At 38.1% G+C, this 24,215-nt stretch overlaps 1 protein-coding gene across 1 annotated transcript in view; it reads left to right on the forward strand.

Moving 5' to 3' along the window:
* The first annotated feature begins 2,608 nt into the window (after positions 1-2,608).
* Positions 2,609-24,215, forward strand: part of nfia (nuclear factor I/A) — a 183,825-nt gene continuing 162,218 nt past the window's right edge. Inside the window, exon 1 of the mRNA XM_079808021.1 lies at positions 2,609-2,750. Coding sequence (XP_079664147.1) covers positions 2,655-2,750 — 96 coding nt within the window. The 5' untranslated portion in view covers positions 2,609-2,654. The remainder of the gene's footprint in view (positions 2,751-24,215) is intronic.

The raw sequence follows: 24,215 nt of genomic DNA on the forward strand, positions 1-24,215 counted from the left end.
TGTAGCGTGATTTCAGGAGCATGTCATTCATGGTTTACAGACTGCCAGCTGCAGCTGGTGATATTTTTTGGAGTTTCCCGCAAACCAGATCTTGACTTCAACACGTGTACGCTATAGATCTATACCTTGTCAAATTAAGACCTGCCTTTGATTTGCTTAGTTTCCTGTTATAGAGAGTTACTAGCATTGCTAGGTGGCAGAGTACTTTTCCATCTCAGAGCTTGTGCCAGACGAAAGAAAAACAGATGTAGACAATCATGTTTTGGGGCATTTGAAGTAAAATAAGGTTAGCAAGAAGATGGCGTGCATACATGTGTGGTTCGATTTATCACATGGATTGAAATAGACTTTCTAACCACTGTATGAATGCAGCAGAAATAGACAGAAAAGTCTTTAATCCAAAAACGACTGAAATGCCTATTTTTGCATGTACTGAGACTGGGACTTTTAAAATGGTTTAAGATAGAAATTTTGGTCATTAGACCATCTAAATAGGTTCATTTAGTCATTGATTATCCAGAGTATTTTATATATATACGTTTATTGAACACACTTGAATACTGTTCTCCCTTTTTTTATTGTTGATATAAATGGAAAGTGAGTCAACTATATATTCAAGTATGTTATTTTCCTCACCAGGAGAGAGTTTATTAAAGTAAGACTATTCTATGAGATGTCACCAAAAGTCTTATATCTGAAACTTGAGAGCAAATTTAATCAAAGCAGGTCAGATCAGTACAAGAGTGCCTTCTACTGGGCAACAGAGGAACGTGAGATAACAACACATTTCATGTGCTAGTTTTTCTATTTCAGTAAATTATTTGTGTTAATATGAATTTCGCACATAAGGGAAGGTGATGATTTTATCTGCATTATTATTTATTTTTTTGCCAATCATTCTGTAAAATAAGATTTTTTAATTGACATCCATGTGCAATCTTTTTATTTTATGTAAATTATTATTAACTTGGAGAAATTTTAAGGTTATTTAATAGGTTATGTTTACATATCTATACTCCAGTGCTCCACACTTGCTTCATTTACATGCATCTCTCCTTATTTAAATGCGCGAAACTCTCCAGAAGCAGCATTGTTGAAATGATTACCTCCCAAGCTTTCATAGTGAGAGGGCTGTAATTGCATTCCTGTGCAATGTTAGCCCAGACTTTGGCTGTGTGTGAACCCTGATGACCTGTGAGATGTATATAGTAAACAGTGCTTGCTGGCCGTATGGCACGGCTCCCAATCAGGGCTAGTGTCCAGACCCCTGCCGTTCTGTTCGCAAGATTATCTGCCGTCATTTCTCACCGAGCCCAGCGTTACTGCGGCGGGATTTAGCAGCCTCAAGTTTTATTTTGAGACAAAAAGTTCACACTTAAAATCGAAGAACTTATAGTCTAATAATAATACAGTTTTAATAAAATTGCAAATGAATTTAGCCATGTTGAATTTAATCAATGCTAAGGACATTAAGTATTTCATTTTTGTGTCAACATCTTAATTAAGAAAAGGCTTGTTTTAAGTGTATTTTCAAAAAGGAAAATTGCTTGAAAAAGTTGACCACTCTTTTTAATCTTCCTCTAGGTCCAGACTCTCGTGTAAGGGTTACCTGCGGTGCTCCACTTCTCCTTTCCCAACAATGTTCCCAATATCTCCGGCTAAATCACATTCCTCAGCCAGCGTCACAATGGGAGAACTGTTTGATGGTTAGTCTCTCCCTCTCTTGCCCATATCTCAGGTATTCCCCTTACTTAGGAACCTGAAGCACCCAGACCTCTCATAACCTCTGTCGCTATATCACTTTTGGGCTCAAAAATGCATTTGAGAAAAGAGAAAATATATATATAGTTTAAAAGTTAAAATGTTTTAATAATAAAGTCTTTAGCAAATAATATTTGAAAATATTTCATGCTTCATTTTAAACATAAATAAGTGAATCAAAGTTTTCTTTTAGTTGAAAATACTGTAAAAACGTATGCGAGTGTCACTGTAAATGATATCAGGATAGTCAAACGGTCAAATAATTCGAACATTGTAAAAGCAGAACTGTCAGTAAGCGTCGAATATTTCTGTACTACGATTTGAAAATAAATTTGCCCCAAAAAAGAAAGTTTTTTCCGGCACAGGGGGAAGAAGTCCTAAACAAAACATTGCATGATAGTCTTTAAGTAGTTCCATCTGTCCAGCAAAATTTCAGGCTAATAGCCTGTGGCGCATCAGTCCGTTCCCTTAACTCCCGCAACCTGACTCTGTCCTATTAAATCTCTCCACTCCTCCAAAAAAAAGTGAATGAAGGAGAAAAAGATCTCGAGCAGACCTAAGTCAACTAAATTGTGATAGTGATGATGATGGCGACGATGGTGGCTGTGATGAAGCGCGAGCCCTAATTAAGGAGAAAAAAGGACCTCGGGCACTCAGTGATGTGGAAAAAAAGGGCTCATCATTGTGGTGTATTTTTTTAAGGACAGCTCGCTCTGTGAGCAGATGACTGCCGCTCACCTTGCCACGGGGTCTGCGTGAGATTGGTTCATTGTCAAGGATTTTTTTTACCCATGATTCCATATGGTATGGAGTGGGCTACATGTTGCCCAACATGCCAGTGCAAATGTTTTCTCAATTAGGTGTCTTATCTCCGGTGAGTGCACTAGCATCAGATGAAGCTTGCTGACAGCGTAATGGCAGCTAAAACCTCGGAAGGCTCCATCAAATGGCAGCTCTGCTACGACATCTCGGCCAGGACTTGGTGGATGGTAAGTTGGCAGCGACCGAACCTTTTTTTTTTTCTTCTTTTACCTTTTTTTTCCCCTAAGAAAAACTTCCCTCCTTCGTTTTTATGCACATAGAACACACTTTGTTTTTTGAAACTCCTCTTTCTTTTTTGTCCAGTTGGTGGCAATTAGTTTTTTTATTTATTGTAGTTTTGTTCCACACAATAGCTCCTGTCACATTTGTCTTCTTTTATGTACTCCTCTTTTATTGTCCACTTTGTTAAAGATGCCAGATAACAATTGACTTGTTTTTTTTGCTTTTTAAATAAATCCTCGTCGAGACAAAAGCTCTTTTGTCACTTTCGCACAAGAGACATTTCTCATTCATTCATTACTTTTCTGCTGTCAGTCCGTATCCGCAAACGAGACGTCCCGCGTGTGTTTTTTTCTCCTCTTCCCCGGCGTCTTCCGCTTTCGCTTGACAGAAAAGTTTTGCCCAGGAGTCCAAAGAAGGAGAAACAGGACAGGTCTTGCATCGATTCTTTTAATCCCTTGTTTACACTGAGGTTATGTGGTGCACGCGGTCGCTCGCTCAGTGCTCAGTCGGCGCTCCGCTCCTCGGCTATGACACTCCGTCGCTGCAATTAAAGCATGAAGAGGAGAGAGGGGGGAAAAAAAACTCCTAAGTGTTCTGGGACAAGACGGACTCTGTGCCGGGGCAGATTAACTTGCTTGTTGTGGTCAGTGAGGCTAGACAACCTTTGACATAACTGTCGCTCCACCAGAAATGAAGAGAGGTGAAAGTGGGAGAGAAAAAAAAAAAGAAGTCTGGTTTGTAGATCGCAGTGAGATGAGGAGGGGTAGGGATTCACAATAGTCTATTGTGGCCGGCAGTTACAAATGAGCCGCGTCGGGTAAATGAAAGGCTTTTCAGAGTGTCCAGGGTTCATTAGGCAATGATTCATTAGCCCTGCTTGAACTTAAACAGCATTATTGCCTTCGTTATTATAATTGCTGTTTTTTTTAACAAACCTTTATGGTGTCCGAAAGAACTTTTGTTGTTGTTGCACACACTCCTTTGCCAATTTAAACACTAGGTAGTTGTGTTGCACGGGAACAATAACTGTATTATTTGGCAGCATAAACTTCAGATCTCGAATTGTGTCTCCCCCTCCTTCCACTTTCCCCCCTCACCCGGGTCACACAAGCTTGTCTCTCTGTTTGACACTGCTGAGGAAAGTTGGTGAGAGAGAAACTGGAGTGCATGTTTCTTTTACCGCCTTTATGGGAAACTACTTGAGCGCTCAGATTAGAGGAAGAGAAATGTTATATTCTGGTATCTGGGTTGGAGGGCTTAATGGGACCGGTGCAGTTTCTGTGAAGTTGAGGGTGGTAATGTGCACAAATTTGTCTCCGCGATACACATTAGGTGCTGCAGAGGCACCGCGGGAATGTGAGTCTGTGCAACTGCTTGGGGACTTTTTTTTTTATTCCTTTTAGTTTGTCCTTAATTTAGTTGATGAGTTGGTATGCATTTTATTTTTTTTGGTTGATCAAGAATTGCACTTCCTTTAAAATCGTATTAATTTGGCTTGTGACAATACTCACTTCTCTTGTCTTAATATGTTTTGCAACTTAATGACAACATTTTAAAATTTAATAAAATATAGAATTTCTTGCTGTGCAAATCTCAATATAGTACACGTTAAGCTTTTTAAAAGCTGAAAGCTAATATTTGCCACTTAAAATAGTAGTGTCTTTAGATAAAATGAGTTCTGAAAATTCTGAAAATGGAATTCCACAAATTCACTTTGGTAAATGGTTTTGCAGAAATATTGTGAGAATTTGAAATATACTTTACATATTCAAATTGCCATTAGTTATTGCACTAATGTTTTTATGCAACATGTGGCCGAGTTTAGATCAGAAGATTTTGTATGTGTTTGTATCTGCCGTATTGTGTTTCCACACAGATTAATGGTAATGCTGATATTAAATGTGACGTTTGTACACACACACACACACACACACACACACACAAATAACTATTTTAAATGGTACAAAATATATTAGTATTTTTCGTTGGTCACCTTTAAGGTTTTTTTTTTTTTTGCTTGTTAGAGAAAATTACTTTATTTTTTATATTTTAAATGAACTTGACATACATTTTACAGTACTTTTAAAAAGTATTCTTTTATTATAGTAATTTTAATATCAGTATTAACAATAGATGATATTAACAATACAACAAAAAAACTGCAACTGAAACTGCAGATGTTCTAAAAAATTACTTGATTTTTTTTTAAAGATTTTCTTTTTCTCTTAAAGTTTAAACTATATATATATTTTTAAATAAAAATCCCCTACTATTAAAAATAGCATTAAACATTTTGATTGGGTGAAATAAATATATCACATTCATTTTTCATTAGTTCAAATGGTTGTTTTAAGTATTTGTAGGGGATAAAAGGAACGATAAAAACATTGAAAGTAAAAAAACTGAATTTTATTAGTTCTGTAAGGTATTTTTAAGTGAATTGTAGTTTAATGAATAGATCAAAATGTGATGACCTCAGCCGTTATTTCTTTGCCCTTTTCTGCTTTTACTTGACCAGTAATGCCTGAAACATCCAGACAACCAATACTCTGCTCCCTGTTTACATTTATACTAAAATGTACACTTTTATTAAATTTCACATGGCTTTTTATTAGTGCATCTATCAGTTCTTTAGTTGGATTGCCAGAACATGTTTAGTTTTTCAGTGGCAGTGAAAATGTGGACGAGACTGACGATAAAATCGTAATAATCCATATCCTTTATAAAGCTTGTTAAATGTTCGACATGCATGTAGACATTGTTTTAAAATACCCGCTGCAATTAACACCGCTTGTTCTCCTGCGGTGCTTGAGCTTTTGGGGCAGAGAGGCGGACCAGATCGGGTGTGATGTCCACTCACCAGTGCACTAATGCTCCTGCGATGGGATCCCTTACCACCTAAGGGGCTAATGGGATTTTATCCTTTGTACAATTGGCACTTCTGTAATCTGCTTGTCAGTGAGCATACACCCCCGAGAGGCACACAATTTGAGGGTGAGAGTCGGAGGGAATAGGGTGAGGGCATAAAATCATTATATGATCGCTGATGTAAGGGTCCACTGGAGTATGCCGCCCGCAGCGCTAACGTCACAGATCAAATTAGGTTAAAAGAGAGACAAAAACACTGTCAGCTTTCATAAGCCCTCCGTGTTAATTCTCCTCGCACGTGCTGTTTAAATATGAGCGGGGTTATTGCAATATACCGAAGAAGCTTTTGAATGGGACCTTATAATTATAATGCGATATAATTGCGTCCAGCTTATGTAAAACTTGTTAATTAAGGTCTTAAGGCGACCTTGAGTGTGTATAATGGAAACTAAATTATTCATGAATTTGCGATTTCTTATATTGGATTTAGATTATTATACCTTTTTATAAGACTCTCAATGATTAGTAATTACTTAACTCAAATTATATAATGATAAATCATTTAACGGTTTGAAAGCACATTTTTTGTCATTTAATTCTGTATTTTAAAATATTGGAAATGTTCACCAGTGAAATAAGCAACCTATATTGTTAGCTGGAGTTAATTGTAAAAAAATAGTTCAATAAAAAAGTAGTCCTACTTTTAGGTTATTTAGTAAAGCAGTTTTATTTTATCACACACACTTTGTAATGTAACAAGGCTTTAAAGCGCTTGGACCACATGACAAAACCTGACACAAATCTATTGTGGCACTTTGTTTTACACAACGTCCCATTTTTGCCGCCTGTTGTCCGGGCAGTGTGTGTTATGTCGGAATGGAAGATGTTTCTAATTTGGCCTCCACCGTGGACTACGGAGAAATGATTAGAGTGGAGGAAATTGGAGGATTAAAATTGTCTGCTTGAACTTCCTGAGCACCGCATGCTCTCTCAGTGTCTCTGCTCTGGGACTTCCAGGCCGAGCCCTGAAGCGAGGGAGCAGCTTCTCTATCCCACTCGCTCAGACCTCCAGAGCTGGGCTGGTGCTCAGGGCACACACTGAGTGTTCAGTGACTCTCAATCTGTTAATGTGCTTTCCGTTACCAGCCCTGAATGACTCACCGCCCACCTGATGGAGTCGGAATTAATTTGTCAATGGGTGACCGAGCAGCACCTTTAAAAAAGCAATTCAGCCCTATCAAATGTTTGTTCTTTCACTTAATACACTGTAAAAAAAAAAAAAAAAAAAAATGTTTCCACTTAAAAAGTAAGTGTTCATTCTGCCTTAAAAGGATAGTTACCCAATGATTTACTCACCCTCAAGCCATCCTATGTGTATATGACTTCCTTATCGGAGTTAAATTAAAAATGTCCTGGCTATTCCAAGCTTTATAATGGTAGTGATCGGCAGTCCAAAATTTGAAGCCCAAAAAAATGCATCCACCCATTATAAAAGTGCTCCACACGGCTCCAGGGAGTTAATAAAGGCCTTCTGAAGTGAATCGATGGGTTTGTGTAAGAAAAATATCCATATTTAACACATTATAAAGTAAAATAGCTAGCTCCCGGCGGGTTGCCTTCCGTATACAACTGGCGCAACGATGAAGTCACTTTCTGCGTAAGTTGAATATGGAAGGCGGTATAAATATGGATATTTTTCTTACACAAACCCATTGATTCACTTCAGAAGGCCTTTATTAACTCCCTGGAGCCGTATGGATATACTTTTATAATGGATGGATGCACTTTTTTGTGCTTAATTTTGGGCTGTCATTCACTGCCATTATAATGTTTGGAAGAGCCAGGACATTTTTTTAATATATCTCCGATTGTATTCGTCTGAAAGAAGAAAAGTCATATATATCTAGGATGGCTTGAGGGCGAGTAAATTATGGGATGATTTTAATTTGTGGGTGAACTATCCCTTTAACTTTAAGTTTAGTCAACTTGAAATGTGAAGTGGTACTAAGTGACAACTTGGATTTTTGAGTTGACTAAACGTAAAATTTTAAGGCAGCACGAACACTTACTTTTTAAAGTTGAAACAACACATTTTACAGTGTATTTGAGCACACACACACACGCACGCACGCACACACACACACACACACACACACACACACACACACACACACACACACACACACACACACACACACACACACACACACACACACACACACACACACACACAGTAGGCAGTCTTGCAAAGAATTCTGATTTCGGAGTAGTTTTTAACTTTGGAGACTTGAGCTTGACTTAAGCAAAGTCTCTAATATCCGTTCATATGTTTAATGTCTTTGTAGAAAATGTGCCTGAGGGTGTTTTTGCCTCTTTTGTGATGTGATGTATATCTGCTTCATGAGCTTTCATGCCCGGTTCCAAGAGCTCATTTTGTTACTTGTTTTCATTTATGCATATAGATCCCCCCATATCAAAACTGCCAGAAGCTGTGAAATGCGTGTTGAAATAAATGAATGCAGTGATGGGCTCTGAGAATATTGACAGGTGAATTTTAGCATTCTCTCAAGCTCGCACTTGGCACACGATTGTTTTGTTGGCTTTCCATCAAGAGATGCGAAGAAACGAGGATCAGATTTGGATGTGGCTCTGTGGTTCAAAAAAAAAGGGAAAAAGAAAACAACAGAGGAAGTAAAGGAAGCTGAATTTGGAGTCGGTTCAAGATATTAACTTAGAAACCTTTGTGTCTTATCAAATATGCTGGACCGTTTTGCAATGTTTTTCAAAAATAGGTGCTTCATGTTGGATTTCCTCTGTTGTTCCTTTTGAGATCGACATTCTTTCTCCCAAAAGTTTTAGAAGAAATTACATCAATGACTATTTTAAGAATAGCGTGCATACTGTATGTATGTATATAATGAAGGCTATTATATCCAACATAAATAATACTAATATAATTAATCTCATAAATGAAATTTGTATAAATGTTTAAGCTTTTTGCACTGAAACCTATTATACTCATTATGCATATTAAATGTATAATGTGCTACATTTCTCCATTATAGCGACATAGACAGGTTGATGGCTGCTCCCAGTGGCCGGGCTGTCACTGCCATGTGACACCTATACCCTTGCCAAGGCCAAATGGCCTTTTCTAAGCATGTAGAGCGAGCGTTAAGGACGATTTGGCCCAACTGCCATAAAACAGTCCTCCCCATACACGCAAAGTGTCTGTGTTCGTCTATATTTGACCTGATGCTATCAAAGCTGTTTGTGAGACGGTTCGTCCTGTTGTCTCCCTTTTACCTTCCCTACCTCCCCCTCTCTTCGATCTAAGCCCGTGTCTGTGTGTCTATGCTGTGGAATGAAAGGATCAATTGTGTGGAAGAGATGCGTGTGAAATCCCTGCTGTCTAGTGGGGGTTAGGGGTCGCTATGTGAGAAAAAGGACCCCTTTCTATTCCTGGCATGGCTCTGTGTGGAACGCCACTCTCGGCAGGGCAGACCCCTCCCCTTCTCTGTCGCTCTTTCGCCCAAGTCCCTCGCTTTCCTCGTACTCTCTCGCTCTCTATCTGCCCCTCTCTTTTTCTCTCCCTTGAGATCTATGGCTACTGGCCAAGACAGCTGGGTCTTTGGGCCAGTCTGGTGCCTTTTTCTTGCCTTGTTTGGGACAATAAGATTGAAGATGCTCCCTTCAGATGCTTCTTTTAGAGAGTTTAGGTACACTCCTAAAAATAAAGGCTTTTTATTGGCATCTGTGGATCCATGTAGAACCTTTTAGATTTTTTAAAATGGTTCTTCACACTAAGAAAAAAATGATGGTTCTTTAAGATCTGTTAGCTGAAAAGTTCTTCGGGGAACCATTAATGGTTCTTCAATGGCATCGCTGTGAACATCTCCTTTTTTGGAAGCATTATTTTTTAACAGTGAAAGATCTTTCGGTTTTAATCCAGTAGAAAGATCGACAACTGTTTGGTTTTATGTCATTTATACCCAATTATGCATGATGTAACTACATCCAGTGACTTTTCCAGTGCACATCTTCCTTTCAGTACTTTTTCATATACAGGCTTGATGTTTTCGAAAGGTTGATATCAGTCTCTGAGGAGTTTCTAAACCAGGTATGGATTGTGCCATGGCACTCAGCCATTTATTTACCAATTATGGCCTGAACCAAAGTCTCTCATCGCACTTTTTTCTACTTGTCTTTTCTACTTTTCTTGTTCTCCAAGCCGCAATTATCAGTTTGTTTATAAAGTTTTCGCTGTCATGTCTCACTTGATACTCGTCTTTCCACGAACGCAGCATCGGTTGTATGGCTCCGTACACAAGTATGCAGAATGCGTGTTCCTTGGGAGTTGTCTTTTTTTTTGTCACGAAAAAAAGAAAACAGATTCCAAAAACACCATCTGGTATTTGGAGGGGTATTTTTGCGTCTGTATCTGTGTGTACGTGTGTGTGTGTTAGGGGGGTGAGAAATAATTTTTTTTTTCCTCCATAGCCTTCATCTTGGTCTCCAGCCACCCACCGTTTTGCTGCCAAAAAAAGGTGTAAGTCGCCAATTGAAGGGGGAACATGGGTAGTATTTGTGGGTGCGGGGCTTCACTGGTATCACTGGATCACGGCCAGAGCTATTATCCCTCCTAGTCTCTAACAGCACCACCACACTCACCTGCTCCAAAATATCTGACGAAGTGATGTCCAAACATTCAATTTATTGAATTTGATTTATGACCATAGTTCGTAGCCACTGAACCTCGCCTTCCGTTGTAGAAGTCACAGTGCGTGATGTTTGCTTGCAGGACTAAAATGTCTTGAAATTGACTAAAATAAGTCATCAAGTACCTGGCATTGATATTTATCATATTAGCAATCATGATGAAATAGACAGTGGCACCAAAATGTATTTGGACACTTAAGCCACACTTAAAAATGAATACATTTCATTGCGTTTGATCTTTCCAAGTGGCATTTGCAAAGAAATGTAAGTGCATTTTCTCAGATCTAACTTCACTTTTCTGAGCCATTTTTTTATTGTAATGTTTTTTTTTTGTGGACGAAGAAACTATGGACATGTTTCACTAATATTTGACAACCGCAAATTGTCACAATATTTTGTCAATTTTAAATGGTACATCTGATTTTATATTATATTATATTATATTATATTATATTATATTATATTATATTATATTATATTATATTATATTATATTATATTATATTATATTATATTAATTATATTATATTAATTATATTATATTATATTATATTAATTATATATATTTTTTTAAAACCTTCAAAATTCTTTTTGGAAGTGTTTTTGCCTGAAATTCAACTCCAGAATGTTTTATTTATTACATTGTAATTTTCTTTTATTAAAATTATGTTTTTGTAGTATATAATTCATTCCACAGCGCTTAAATTGTCTAATAATGAATTGTCTAAATTATCTTAAATTATCTAATAATTTAAATTTTTAATCTGTCCATTTATTAATTTTATTTTAAATATACCACTTAGTTAGATTTTTTTAATGCACTGACATTCATATAATATAAACATTATATAAATATTAAATTATAATTTAACTGTATTATAAACTATGTTTTATTTGAATATACATTGTTTTTATTTAATTAATTAGCTTAAAGTGTATGCATTTTGAAATACCACTTGCTACTTTATTTATGTAATGTAAACATAACATGAATATTATAATAATATGCTATAATTATAGGCTATATTATCTGATGCTTTAATATCCAACTCATTTTTAAATGTTGCTTAAGTGTTGTGCTCACATAATGCTCTGATTGTGCCATACTGGTGTCCTCCACAGAATTTGTAATTTCCTCTGGTTGTGAAGGCCGAGTACTGTATGTTCCCACTTAAGCTGTGGCAAAAACATGTGAGGGGTGTTTGGCCTTTGACTCAGTTCATGCACAAAACCATGAAATATGAACTGCATTTGTTGGGTGCACAGCCGGTTAAGCTGGGTGTAACACACGTCAGTGTGTAAAAGCATAAGAGGTGGACGCACAATTCAGCCTGCGACTGTAATTATATATATTTTTTTCTTTTTAGTAGTTTAATGTCCCTGTGTCCTAGTTTAATTACGACCTTTTAGACGTGTTTATAGGAATTTAAAACTCATCTGTCTGATGTAGGGCCTGATTTCACGATCAATCAGATGAGTGGATGGTTACTGAAAATAAAATCTAGATTGCCACTTAATTCATTAAAAATATCTAGATGGATTAGGCGAGATTACTGTTCAGCGAATGATCAGAGATGAGTGTGTTTGTCGGCTGACGATGCTCATGGAGACAGGACATACAGAGGACAGAGAGAGTGCCTGCATGTGAGAGAGGCAGTATGGACAGATGTCACTGAAATCAGGAGATTAAATATGATAAGACCACCACTGCAATCACCTCTGGAAAACATTGCTTGTTGCCAGATAATGAGAGAATTGGCCTACTTTCGAAAGGTCAGAGATATGTCACTTGCACACTGTCTACCTGTTCAAAAACTGTCCACCTGATACACAGGTGACACTGTCATTTTTGTGGAATGAATTAGATGTTACAAATAATGTTTTTTATTAAGTAACGATATTCAAACCGAACCGAAAAAAACATGATACACCACCCACGGTTTGAACCGCGATACTCTCATGTCAAACTGAGCGCGCCCCGCCCCCTGCTGCCCCAGCCCAGCTCTCACTTAACCTTATGTCACAAAATATTTTTTCTTCCTTGACTTTAGATTAAATAGTCATTTGTACCCTTTTAACAACTAATAAGAGCTGTATTTTACTAAATATTATTAGAATAATATTATTTACTAAGTATACACTAACTTTTGTCTTCCAAGTGCATGTCACGTCACTTGGGTGATCGCTCAAGTTGCAGCATGGTGGAAGGACAAAGAGAACCAGTTTCCCCAAAATGCTACCTTGGAGTCCCAGCAACATCGTCATTTTCGTAGCTTATTACAAAATAAAAAAATCTCTCTCACCTCAGAAAACCGCTTTCCTGTCCTGTCAACCGTTATACTGCACTCGTAGCGCACACTCTTGTGCCCTATCACGCCGTATATTATAGAGATGTTCTGATACCCTTTTTCCCTTCCCGATACCGATTCTGATACCTGGGCTCAGGGTATCAGCCGATACCGAGTACTGATCAGATACCTGGGTGTGTATCTGTATATGGGTCAAAGACGAGACGTCACAATTTTGGTGTCCGCATCAAATTATGTTTACAAAAGTCATTTTATATACATAAAAAACATGTTAAATGCAAGTAAACTGTCTACTTTACCATTTCAAATAACTTTTGTCAAAATAAAATGTCAACATTTAGGGGAAATAATGTTAAAATTGAATAAAGTGTAAAATTGTCATTCAGCGTAATGGTCCGGACTTTGATTTTGCCATTACATCTTTAAATAAATGTATAAAATAACAAGTAAAAAAATATATTTGTTTTCTTGGCATTTTCAAATATGTGTTGGCTGTGTTATATTAAAAGGACTATGTCTTACTTATTTTTTTAAGTATTTAAATAATCAGGGGACTTTTGTCCCAAAAATCCAGTTTGTAAGAGATCATTCAGTGTAACAGTATCAAGAAGCCATTCTGAAATCATATAATAAACAGATAGTCATTCGACAGTCTGTGACATCATCAAAAGGCCCCCTGAAGACCATGTGGTGCAGCAGAAAAGTGAATTCATTACTCTTAAATATTTGATAATTCCACATTTTCATGGTGTGGTATCCTAAGTTACAAAACCCGCACGTCATTCAGTGAAATGGCCAAAAAAAATTATATTGTTAGAATTTTTAAAAAATAAGTAGATGTTGTGATTAACTTTACTGGTCAAGCTCACTTTTTGATATAGATGGCCAGCTTATGGCCTGCAATATAAGCTGAAGTAGAAGTTTCATTATTCAGGGTAATGCTTTTTTCATTCAGTGTAACATATATATTTATGTAAAAAATTAAACAATATACTTATTCTAACCTGTAATCATTAAAATATATAAAATAATTTGATCATACAAAATTTTATTATATTTTAAATGATTTTCACTTCCTTACAAAAACTTCTTGCTGGCAAATGGGTAAACCTAGTGGTTTGAAGGATAGTGGCAAAGTATAAAGATTTAAAAATTACAATTAATTAGTATTTGTGGGCTGGACTTTGATACTTAAATAGAGTCTTTTAATATGCCATCAAATGATTCCTGTTTTAAATATGCCTAATAAGATTTTCTGATACATAAATATTGTTACACTGAATGACATTTTAGTGGGTGTCTTCTGTAAATCATGGTAAAAAAATGTGTGATAGTCATTATTTTTGGCTAAGAAAATATAAAATTAAACAGGACACATTCTAATGTACAGGAAAAAACTAAATTTAAAGCTGTATTACACATTTATTTTTTTGATGCTTGAAAACCCCTGTTTCGTCTTTGACCCATATACAGCTATATATACAACTAGCCCTGTATGAATTGCTAGAATTATTTTATGGTGTGCTTCAGATTTATCCCTTAATAAAACATGAACAAATGCATTCAGTGAACTACTGTATTCATTACATTATTTTTATTATCTGACATGCATTTGACAGTAATATTATTTATTTTTCTTAAGCGAAAAAGAACTTCAAATGCAGCCACAAATCTAACACTGCAAACTGAAAAAAGCATTTTAGTTGTACAATATCACTGTATAAAAAACAGTGCAACAACAAATAAATGTAGGAATATAAAAATATATATTAATCAGAAAATAATCTCTTTACAACAAAACAAGTGAAAAATAAGCAACCATCTAGGCATTATTATTAGTAGTAGTAGTAGAGACGTATTATTATAACATAGAGACGTAGCTAAATATTTATTTATTATTTTGACGGGTAGGTAGCCGTGAAGATATTTCAGTGTCTGTGTTCCTTATATGACAGTTTTCCCAAATGAAACAGTAAATTCTCATGAAGTGACAGTTTATGCGTTCGTGTCCTCATATAGTGACTATACTAGTATCAGAATCGGAACAACTCTAGTATATTATAAGTGCAAGAGAAACTACGAGCGTGCGATGTTACAATGTCAATTTGTAAGTCATGAAATAAAAGTAAAGTACCAATAAATCACGTAACTGGTTCGACGTGTGGGAAGCTGGGAAGGATTTGCATGCAGTTATGATGTGCATTCTGTTTATCAGGAGCAGTTTTCATGTTTCGTTAACAGTTCATGAAGTATTGTGTATTCGCCATGGTAACTGTTGTTTCCATAACCACAAAATGCCACTTTATTTTTACTTTGTTATTTTGTTTATTTTTAAATTAGTGTGGTGGCTACTTTATAGTATTAACAAAAACTGCTATTTAATATCTTTAACTTATAGGCCTATTTATTCATCAGTATTAGTCATATTCATACAGCATGTGTTTGTCAAGTAGGCTACAGTGGGACATTACTTGATGTATGTCCCACTACATCAAGTAGTATGTATGTATGTCCCACAACATTACAAAATTACCAATTTTTATGAAATAAATGTGCTTTTTTTTTTTTTTACATTATGGTCAATGGTAAAATTAGTAGATTATTTCTGACTAGTCTACAGTCTTTATAGCCACTGTATAAAGCTAAATTATTGCTGCTGTTGTTATTATTAGTAGTAATAACTAGTGTTATTATTGCTGGTGCCCGCCATGAACGTGTGATGACTCCACAGCAAACAGAACCGAACCGTGGCTCCAAAACCGTGACATGAACTGAACCGTGGCATAGGTGTATCGTTACATCCCTAAATATATGTAATTATAAAAAATGACAATGTAATATATAAAACATTCTGAGGTTGAATTTTAGGCAAAAATAACTATCATCCCATGAGGGTGGACATGATTTTACCACAGTTAAGGGTTTTTTAGGCATTCACCTTTTTGTTGTTCTTAAAAGGATATGTTCACCCAAAAATGAAGAACAATTCCAAACTTGTATTTGTTGAACACAAAAGAAGATTATTTTAAAGAATGTCGGTAACCAGACAGTTGACGGGATCCATTGACTTCCATTGTAGGACAAAAAATATGGGCACCGTCAACTGTCTGGTATCCCTTTAACAACACTCATTAATTGCGTAAATATCAATGAAATGCACAGGCTCTTGGTTTATTGGTTTCTAATAGTGGACGTATGTTATTTGCAGCCTTCATGTTAAAAAACTGAAACTGAAACTGTCCCACTCACCCCACTACGCCCATCTAATTAAATTGATTCAGAGCTGTGCCTTCCTAGCGGGGAGGCCCCATTACTTACGTCTGCCCGGTGCAGGGCACCTCATGACCCCCCTGAGCCTGTCGCCATGTTACACATGCTTCCAACAGGGGGTGCTGCTGACCCCATGACTCTAGGGAGGCTTAACAGCTGGTGGGGGCATCTCTGGAGGCCAACATCCCTCCTGCAAGCGTCCCATTTAGGTTTTTTAGTGCTAAACCAAATAGTGGTTAACGCGATATCCACATGGGTTATCCTGTACGAGATGGCGTATTCCTGCCTGGATCTTTCTCCCCCTCTTTGGGCAGATTAAAGTGAGAGCCAGCTGGAGCCAGGGGACAAGCTGCCATGGGCCTCTCCAAGGTGACCCCTGGCAAAGCTGGCAGCACATCTGTAGCCCTGATGCATCCAGGAACTCTGTCGCCCCCTTTTCAGTCGAGGGATGCTTGCAGGGACGAGCCAGCGAGGGGCCGGCTGTCCTCTTGCTGTCTGGCAAGGGCCATGCTGGAGGGCACAGGGTTGAGAGCTGGAATATGCTGAAGTTATGGCACTCATAAGTGCAGCATTTGGACTAGACCTGGTTGGACCTTCCGAAGTATAATTTTGCACACATTCACACCAAGTTAGAGCTTGCCAAGTCTATGTGCACATAGCAGTTGAGCGGTATTTCTTTCATGCCTGTTTTTTATTGCAAAGAGCAAAACGACGATTCCCATCTGTCCGGATGAGCAAGGCCACTTTGGGCTATGGCAGTCTCGAAAAGACACAGATTTTCATGTTCCCTTTACCTAACAACTTTGAACAATCTCCTTTTCTTTAACTGGCACACTTACAAACAAGTTTTTGATTTTGGGCCAGTCGTTTGTAGTGTAAACTTTTGTGAAATCGAATGGATCCTCCAAAAAAACCCAGATTTAATCATGTTTAAAGTTGCATGGGTAAAGCAGCAATGTAGAGCGTTCAACGATCCGGCTTTTGGGAGGCAGCCAGACCCTCTATACCCGAGTTTGAATGCTGCGGTGTGGTCTGGAGAAGGTGAGGGCGTTGCCTTCTTAAGTGGAGACATCCTCTTGCAATCAATGCGCCCAGCCGGAATCCTCCTTACTGCAAATCCAAGCCATCCGCTGGCACACTCAGGTCCCATTTAACTCTAATTGTTTCCATCTTCCCGTGTCTAAATGTGCTTCCCCTGACAAAGATCCTCTTCTTTTGCTCTTTTACCCATTGACTTGGAATATTTTAACCTATAGCCAGAGCCTAGACCAATATCAAGGGCCTACCGCTGTGATCACTCAGTCGAAATCGCGATTAAATTCCCCTCAAACCAGGGCCCGGAACAAATGTTCCCCCTTTTTCGGCAGTACCGCCTATGCTGAATGTGTACTGTTTGCTTGGACACTAAATAATTGCTTCATTTTTCCAACAATGAGGAGATGAAAAATACCTCACTTTAAGCAATCATTTCTCTACATACTGGTTTTATAACGGCACTAAACGTGTGCAGAGCAGGTGATGGCACAGGTGCGCCACTGACGGCTGAAATCTGAGCTATCTGTGGGAGACCAGCCCTGATGGTCGACTGGGAGCATTAATGAACCAGATTAGGTGTCCCAGCAGAGAGCGGGGGGTGGGAGGCAAATGGGCCTCTCTGTCCGGATCAGACGTTTTCAAGCAAGATCTAAACTTAGCATTACTGTGACTTGCGCTAACACAAGGAGAAACTTTTGGGAAGAAAGAAAAGGTTTGTTAAATAATAGACCAATGATACGTGAGAGCCAGTGAAGCTTAGCAGGCCTGTAAACGTCAATCTGGACTTGCGTCCAGTCCAGCTGGTGATCTCTGGTTGAGCGGTTGCTCACTCTGGCCAGAGCTAATTTGTGTGTCAGGTTGGTCCGGGCCTCGTCGTCTATAAATATGAATGTTTCATGCTGTGGCATTTGGTACCCCCTACTGGTGCATAAATGAACTTTGCCCGCTGTACAAATGAGAACAATAGTTTGTGTTCAGTTTCCTAAAACTTCTGGCCAGGATGAGAAAAGAAGAAACTTAAGAAAAGAAAAAAGTCCAACTGTCCTTTTTCTTCTTTTCTTAAGCGTAACTGTTATGCATATGTATGTTTAAGCCCATTATCCTTTAAGATAGTGGCATCATTATCACCTGACCTTTCCGTGGCATGGCTTCTCTCCCAACTCGCAGAGTTTTGCCACCGAAACCTTTGCCAGATGGCGTCTTTGCTCACGACTCCATCGGCTGATTTCCTCTTCTCCTCACCCCTCGCTCAATGCGGTGTCAGGTAGACACTGTAAAAGAGGTGCAGGGGGATAGCTTTTCACCTGCTCCTTCTGTAGGACCCCTGCTGAGAGCAAGCTGTTCACCCAGTGCCCTCCTTCAAAAGGCACCTGTGCACTGACACACCTGTCCTCCTCTTGTTCCTCTCCCTGTCCCCACATTCAAGGTACATGGACACATATTATTGAACATTTTAGGAGTGGACATTGTAAAAAATAGTATAGGTAAAAACCTATTATAGGTTGGATCTATAAAATAGTACTATTTAAATAATAAATAAAAATAAATAAACACCTTTTCCTAAGGTGCATTAAACTGATTAAAAAAGTGACAGTGAAGACAAGTTTCACATAAATCCTGTTCTTTTGAACTTTCTATTCATCAAAGAATCCTGAAAAAAAGTATCACGGTTTCCACAAAAATAATCAATTGTTTTCAACATTGATAATAGTAATAAATGTTTCTTAAGCACTAAATCATCATATTAGAATGATTTCTGAAGGATCATGTGACACAGTAATTTTGCTGCAATTTCTGCTTTGCATCACCGGAGAAAATAACTTTTTAAAATATATTCAAATAGAATTATTTTATTTAAAATGTTGGTAATATTTCATAAAATTACTGTCATTTTGCTCAAACTAATGCATCTTTAGTGAGCATAAGATACCGACCCCAAACCTTTGAACTGTAGTGTATGACCCTGTTTACATCTGATTATTAATTCTTAATTCCTAATTATAAATTTTGATAATTTTCACAACTTTCATGACCCCCAGAATATTTTGTTGTATGAATATCTGAACATGCAATATATCAAAAGAAAAAAACAGACCATCTGCTTTTAAACACCCCCCCCCCCCCCCCCCCCCAGTTTTATTCTGGCTTCTTTTTTATTAACATTATGTCTGGATCGAATTCAGAACGATGATCAAAACACAGATGGAGTAGATGAAGTTCATCAACACAACTAATGCTTGCACAGTCCTATACCTCGTTCTGGGTCAACATTTCATTCAGTAACATTAGGCAGTTTTGATTTATATGCTGTTTAATGTTGGTGATCGCGTTATTTTACATATACATATAATTACATATGCTATTGCTTGTTTCTGCTTCTTTGCATGTGTTTTGATCCGGAGATTCTGTACTCTTTCCGAAGATGTGTAATAGCACCCCCTACCGTATAACGTTTAACTGAAATTTCCATCAATGGAGGGGAATGGAGTTAAGAAGCGTTTTCGTCAATCCTGTCACAAGTGGACAGCACTAAATACAGGTGTAAAAGGGGTCTAAAATGTTTTGAGCTGATCCACTTTCGACCACTTCCAGAGGTAGTTGAAAACGCATCAAAAAGCAATCGATCGAAGTGTTGAATGTGGTTGAATGCTTTCAAACAGCCAAAAAAGCCCCTACTCTCCACCTACTGACCTAATGTGTAAACCTTATAAGAAGCACACTAGTGAGACCGGATTTAAACTTTGTCAGCTGAAGACCCAAGTTTGATTTGAAGAGGAAAAACGTGCCAAGCACAATGTTCTCTCACTATTCCTGATTTCTAACACGTACTCTACTCAGTGTTCGGCGTGGTCTATCAGAGCAGAAACCAAAGCTGTTCCAAACACGTTCATGTGTAAATTGCGCGAGCTTATTTCATTCATTAGATTGAAAGATCTGAAAACGCTCAGACATTTACCCGCCCATAGACCCAGAAGAAATCAGGACAGAAGTGGTTGAATGTGGACAAAATAGACTGATTAAAACACCAGGTGTAACCGGGAACGTGTCTCCCTCGTCTACTTGTGAAACGCATCTTAATACAGTCCTTCCAGATACATGCAGCTTTTTTTGTGATTGTTGCGGGCAAAAATCCTTGATTATGCGGCACGTTTTATTAAAAAATGCTATAAAATTGTGGGAACTTGCAAAAACTGCGGTTTGATGAAGAAGAGAAAAAAAGCACTACATCACAGAAAGTGCTGGGAATATCTAAGTTCTCATCTTGTTTTATTGAAGACCTTAATGAACACATGGCTCAAATTTACAAAACATTGAGTCAAACAAGTTCTGTAGCTTTACAAAAGGAATATGCTACAACTTCTGAAAAAATGAATAAATAACTTCCTGTTTTACAGAGGTAGCTATACAAAACAGACATTTGAGTGCTTCCAGTGCACAAAGTGCAATCTCTTAAAGGGTTAGTTCACCCAAAAATGAAAAATCAGTCATTAATGACTTCCCCGTAAGACCTCCGTTTATCTTCGGAACACAAATGAAGATATTTTTGTGTAAATCCGATGGCTCAGAAAGGCCTCCATTGGCCCAATGTATTTTACACTCTCAAGACCCATAAAAGCCACTAAAGACGTCGTTACAAAGTCCATCTCACTACAGTGGTTCTACAATAACTTTATGAAGCAACGATAATAGTTTTTGTGCGCAAAAAAAACCTACATAAAAAACCTACTTGTATAGTGATGACCGATTTCAAAACACAGCAACATGAAGCTTCGAAGCGTTAGGAATCAGCGAGTCGATTCATGATTTGGATCGCGTGTCAAACTGCTGAAATCACGTGACTTTGGCGATCCAAACCGCTGAATCGACTCACTGATTCATAACGCTTCGAAGCTTCATGATGCCGTGTTTTGAAATCGGTCAACACACCGTGAAACTCCTTTGCGCAGTCTTTTGCTGTTATTTTGTTGGCAAATGGGAATTTGCATGCTTCATCATGGTTTCACCGATATCTATGGTTTTACCACAGGGTTTGCAGCTTTTCGATGACGTTCACGTCGGGTAATTACGTCACTTCAAAACGTTCCCATGACAATAGTGGGAAATGGCGTGCAATTTATTTCACACTCTTGTGTGAAGTAAACAAAGAATTTTCAACTTTCTGCTAATATATATGACTTTTTTTGTAACGAAAATGCGGAGATTATGAAATCATGCTAGCCGCGCATATTTTGCATGCGGAAATAAGCAATTTACGCGGCGAAAGTGCGGCGTATTTGAAAAAATGCGGCCCCCGCATTAATATGCGAACTTTTGCTGATTATGCATTAAATCATGCGATCGCATAATCGCGTTTTTCTGGAGGGACTGTTAATACCAGGTGTAAACAGAGCCTATAGTCCACAAGTTGAATGAACCACTTTAATGTTTTTTTGACATTTCGGAGCTTGGTCTAGTTCTTGTTCACTTTCATTATATTTAAAAGATTGGCCAGGATATTCTTCACCTTTTGACTGTTGGTTTGGACCGACATGAGAGTGAGTAAATGCTGACAGAATTGTATGTTTTGATCAGGTCTGCCCACACAGGGAAGGGAAGGTAGCAACACTCCAGTGCTGATTAGTTGGCTGTTGTCTGAGGTGCACCTGGAGAAAGTATGTCTGCACGATCTCTTCAGAGGGAGGATGTTTATGATTTCTACAGGCTTGTATTGAGCGTGGCAATGGTGTATTGGAGCATGCGGTGGGGCAAGTACACGTGCAGGACTGAGAGAGAAAGGAGGGGAGCCAGTCGCTGTTTAGTATCTTTACAGGACTGTAGCTAATAAAACTAAACTGGACCTGAGGGGAAGCAGCTGAACTTCCTGTAGCGGTTGTATTTATTTATTCGGAGGGTCCGTTTCAGGTCCCCTGAGCAGCCAGTAAACAAAGAGCTTTCCTCTGCTCCAGATTGCCTATTTTATTCTTATTTATTTATGATTTCCCTGAAACCACTTTAAGTTGCAACCTGATAGCTCCTAGCTTGTGAAAACGCTGGTTTCATAGAGATCCCAAAAAAGATCGACTGGCCTGTCCCTTATTTCTTTTCAGGTCTTTTAATTCCGGCCCCTGGCCACTCACGCAAATAAATACCTTTCTTCTTAAACATACATTGGCTAATTAATCTATCCCATCTGCTTTGCGCTCTACATCACTTCCATGACACAGACGTTTCCCGAAACAGATTTGGCTCATGTTGCGTCGATGACTCGGACACCATGAAGAAAACCGGAAAATAAAATTGAGCTGAATTTGCCGTACCAATAAACACAACCTGATGCTTTTCTATTTTTCACATGCCCTGCGAGAAGTTCTTTTAAACATAAAGGGAAGCATTCGTTTTTGTTGTTAAACTGGGACCATAGGGTGATATTTTAATTGTTTCATTTTCGAGTATTTAAAAATATGCTATTGTTTTCCTGTTGTTGAGAACAGATGATGCATCTGTGATCTTTGAGCATCTCTTGAGGAACGGCAGGTTTCGCAGACAGTTGTTGCTGGCTGTTGGAACATCTGGTCAGCCAAATGAGGATTTGTCTTTATTCCCATTGGTAATGGGAGTGAACGGTATAGTTGTAATATTAAAGGGAAAAGTTGTTTTTGGAACTTTATTTAACCCTGAAACAGTGTTTTGGGAACTTGCTCCGGGGCTCGCAGTACAACATTCCCAGATAAAGATGCGTGGAAAAGATTATTCAGGGAAACTAAAGTTAACTATATCATGATGCATTATTTAATTTAAGGATGTGCAGTTTCAAATGCGTCTATAGATGATTCACGTTTTTTTTCTTCTCAATTTAGCCTACATGTTATTTAACATACTCCTTTTTTTAATATTTTATCATTAGTTATACTTCACATTTTACAGTTATTACCATAGAAAAAAAAATGCTAGGTGGAGCTATGGAGCTTGTACAGTAGATCAGAAAATAACATTATATATTATATTCTAGTACATATTCACCTGTAAATTCTGTTTATAGTAATAGCCATCTGTATATTTATTCACTGTATATATTCATCTGTAAATTCAGTTCTACTTATAGTAATAACCATCTCTCTACTTATACATATTTATATATATTCAGAACATTTTTATGTCCTGCACTTACGCAACCATTGTATATCCTGCACTTGCTGCTATTGCACTTCTGGTTAGACCTAAACTGCATTTCGTTGCCTTGTACTTGTACTTGTGTAATGACAATAAAGTTGAATCTAATCTAATCTAATCTAGAAAAAAATGACAAAAGAGGAACATTGCAAGTATATCTCCATCATTTCCCTCTCTCTTTTTGATATGCAGTCCTCCAGCAGACCCAGAAAGTGGCCTCGCACAACTGTTAGAACATGTGACATCACTCTGGCGGCTGTTTCTTCCAGAGGCTGGGCCTGAATATTCATGATGAGTGTATTCCCATGGCCCATTGGCTCCAGCTGTCCCAATATCAACCAACACACATACAAACTAACTCAACCCAAACTGTTTTTTTTTTTTTTTTACAAAAGCACACTCAAACCACTGCCTGAACTTGATGTGTATCACTTTTAATACTTTTTGGATGGCCAAGATTGGTTTCGTGATTTAGAACAAATATTTATTTTCTTTTTTACTTTTAGCAATCTTTAGATTTTACAATCTATTTGTGTAAGGTTTTGCCTTACCAGTTAGGTGAATACCGGTGTTCCTCAAATGTGTTTCACCATTTAACGTCCCATCCATGATGGTGAGGTCTTCTAACGTCTTGCTTCTGAAGGTGGTCTCCGCAATATCGTGCATCATGATTCATGCATGTCCTTCCATAACCCACTCTGCCCTCTGCCGGGTCACTCAGGGTGTAGATAAGAGGCAGCGAGGGCTTGCAGGAGGCCGTAGCTGTAACCTGCTTATGAGTGATTTTGCCAGGCTGACAGATGGTGCTGGAGCTGTAGTCAGATGTGCCACATCCTTCACCGGTTCCCTGGCCCTGTCATAACTCCTCCAGCAATACACTTGGCCTCTTTTGCCTGCCCGCGTACATGCCTGCGCTCGCCGGGGACAAAATCAGTGCCAGCTGGGACTAGGACTCTTTTTAATGTCCTCCTCGCTTTGATTTACAATATTAGTAGATCATTGGAGGTAATCAAAGTCTCTTTTAAGACAAGTCAGTTTGCTCTAGCCACATTTTTGTAGG

This window comes from Gobio gobio, assembly GCF_949357685.1.
Source record: "Gobio gobio genome assembly, chromosome: 24".
In the NCBI taxonomy this organism is placed as follows: Eukaryota; Metazoa; Chordata; class Actinopteri; order Cypriniformes; family Gobionidae; genus Gobio; species Gobio gobio.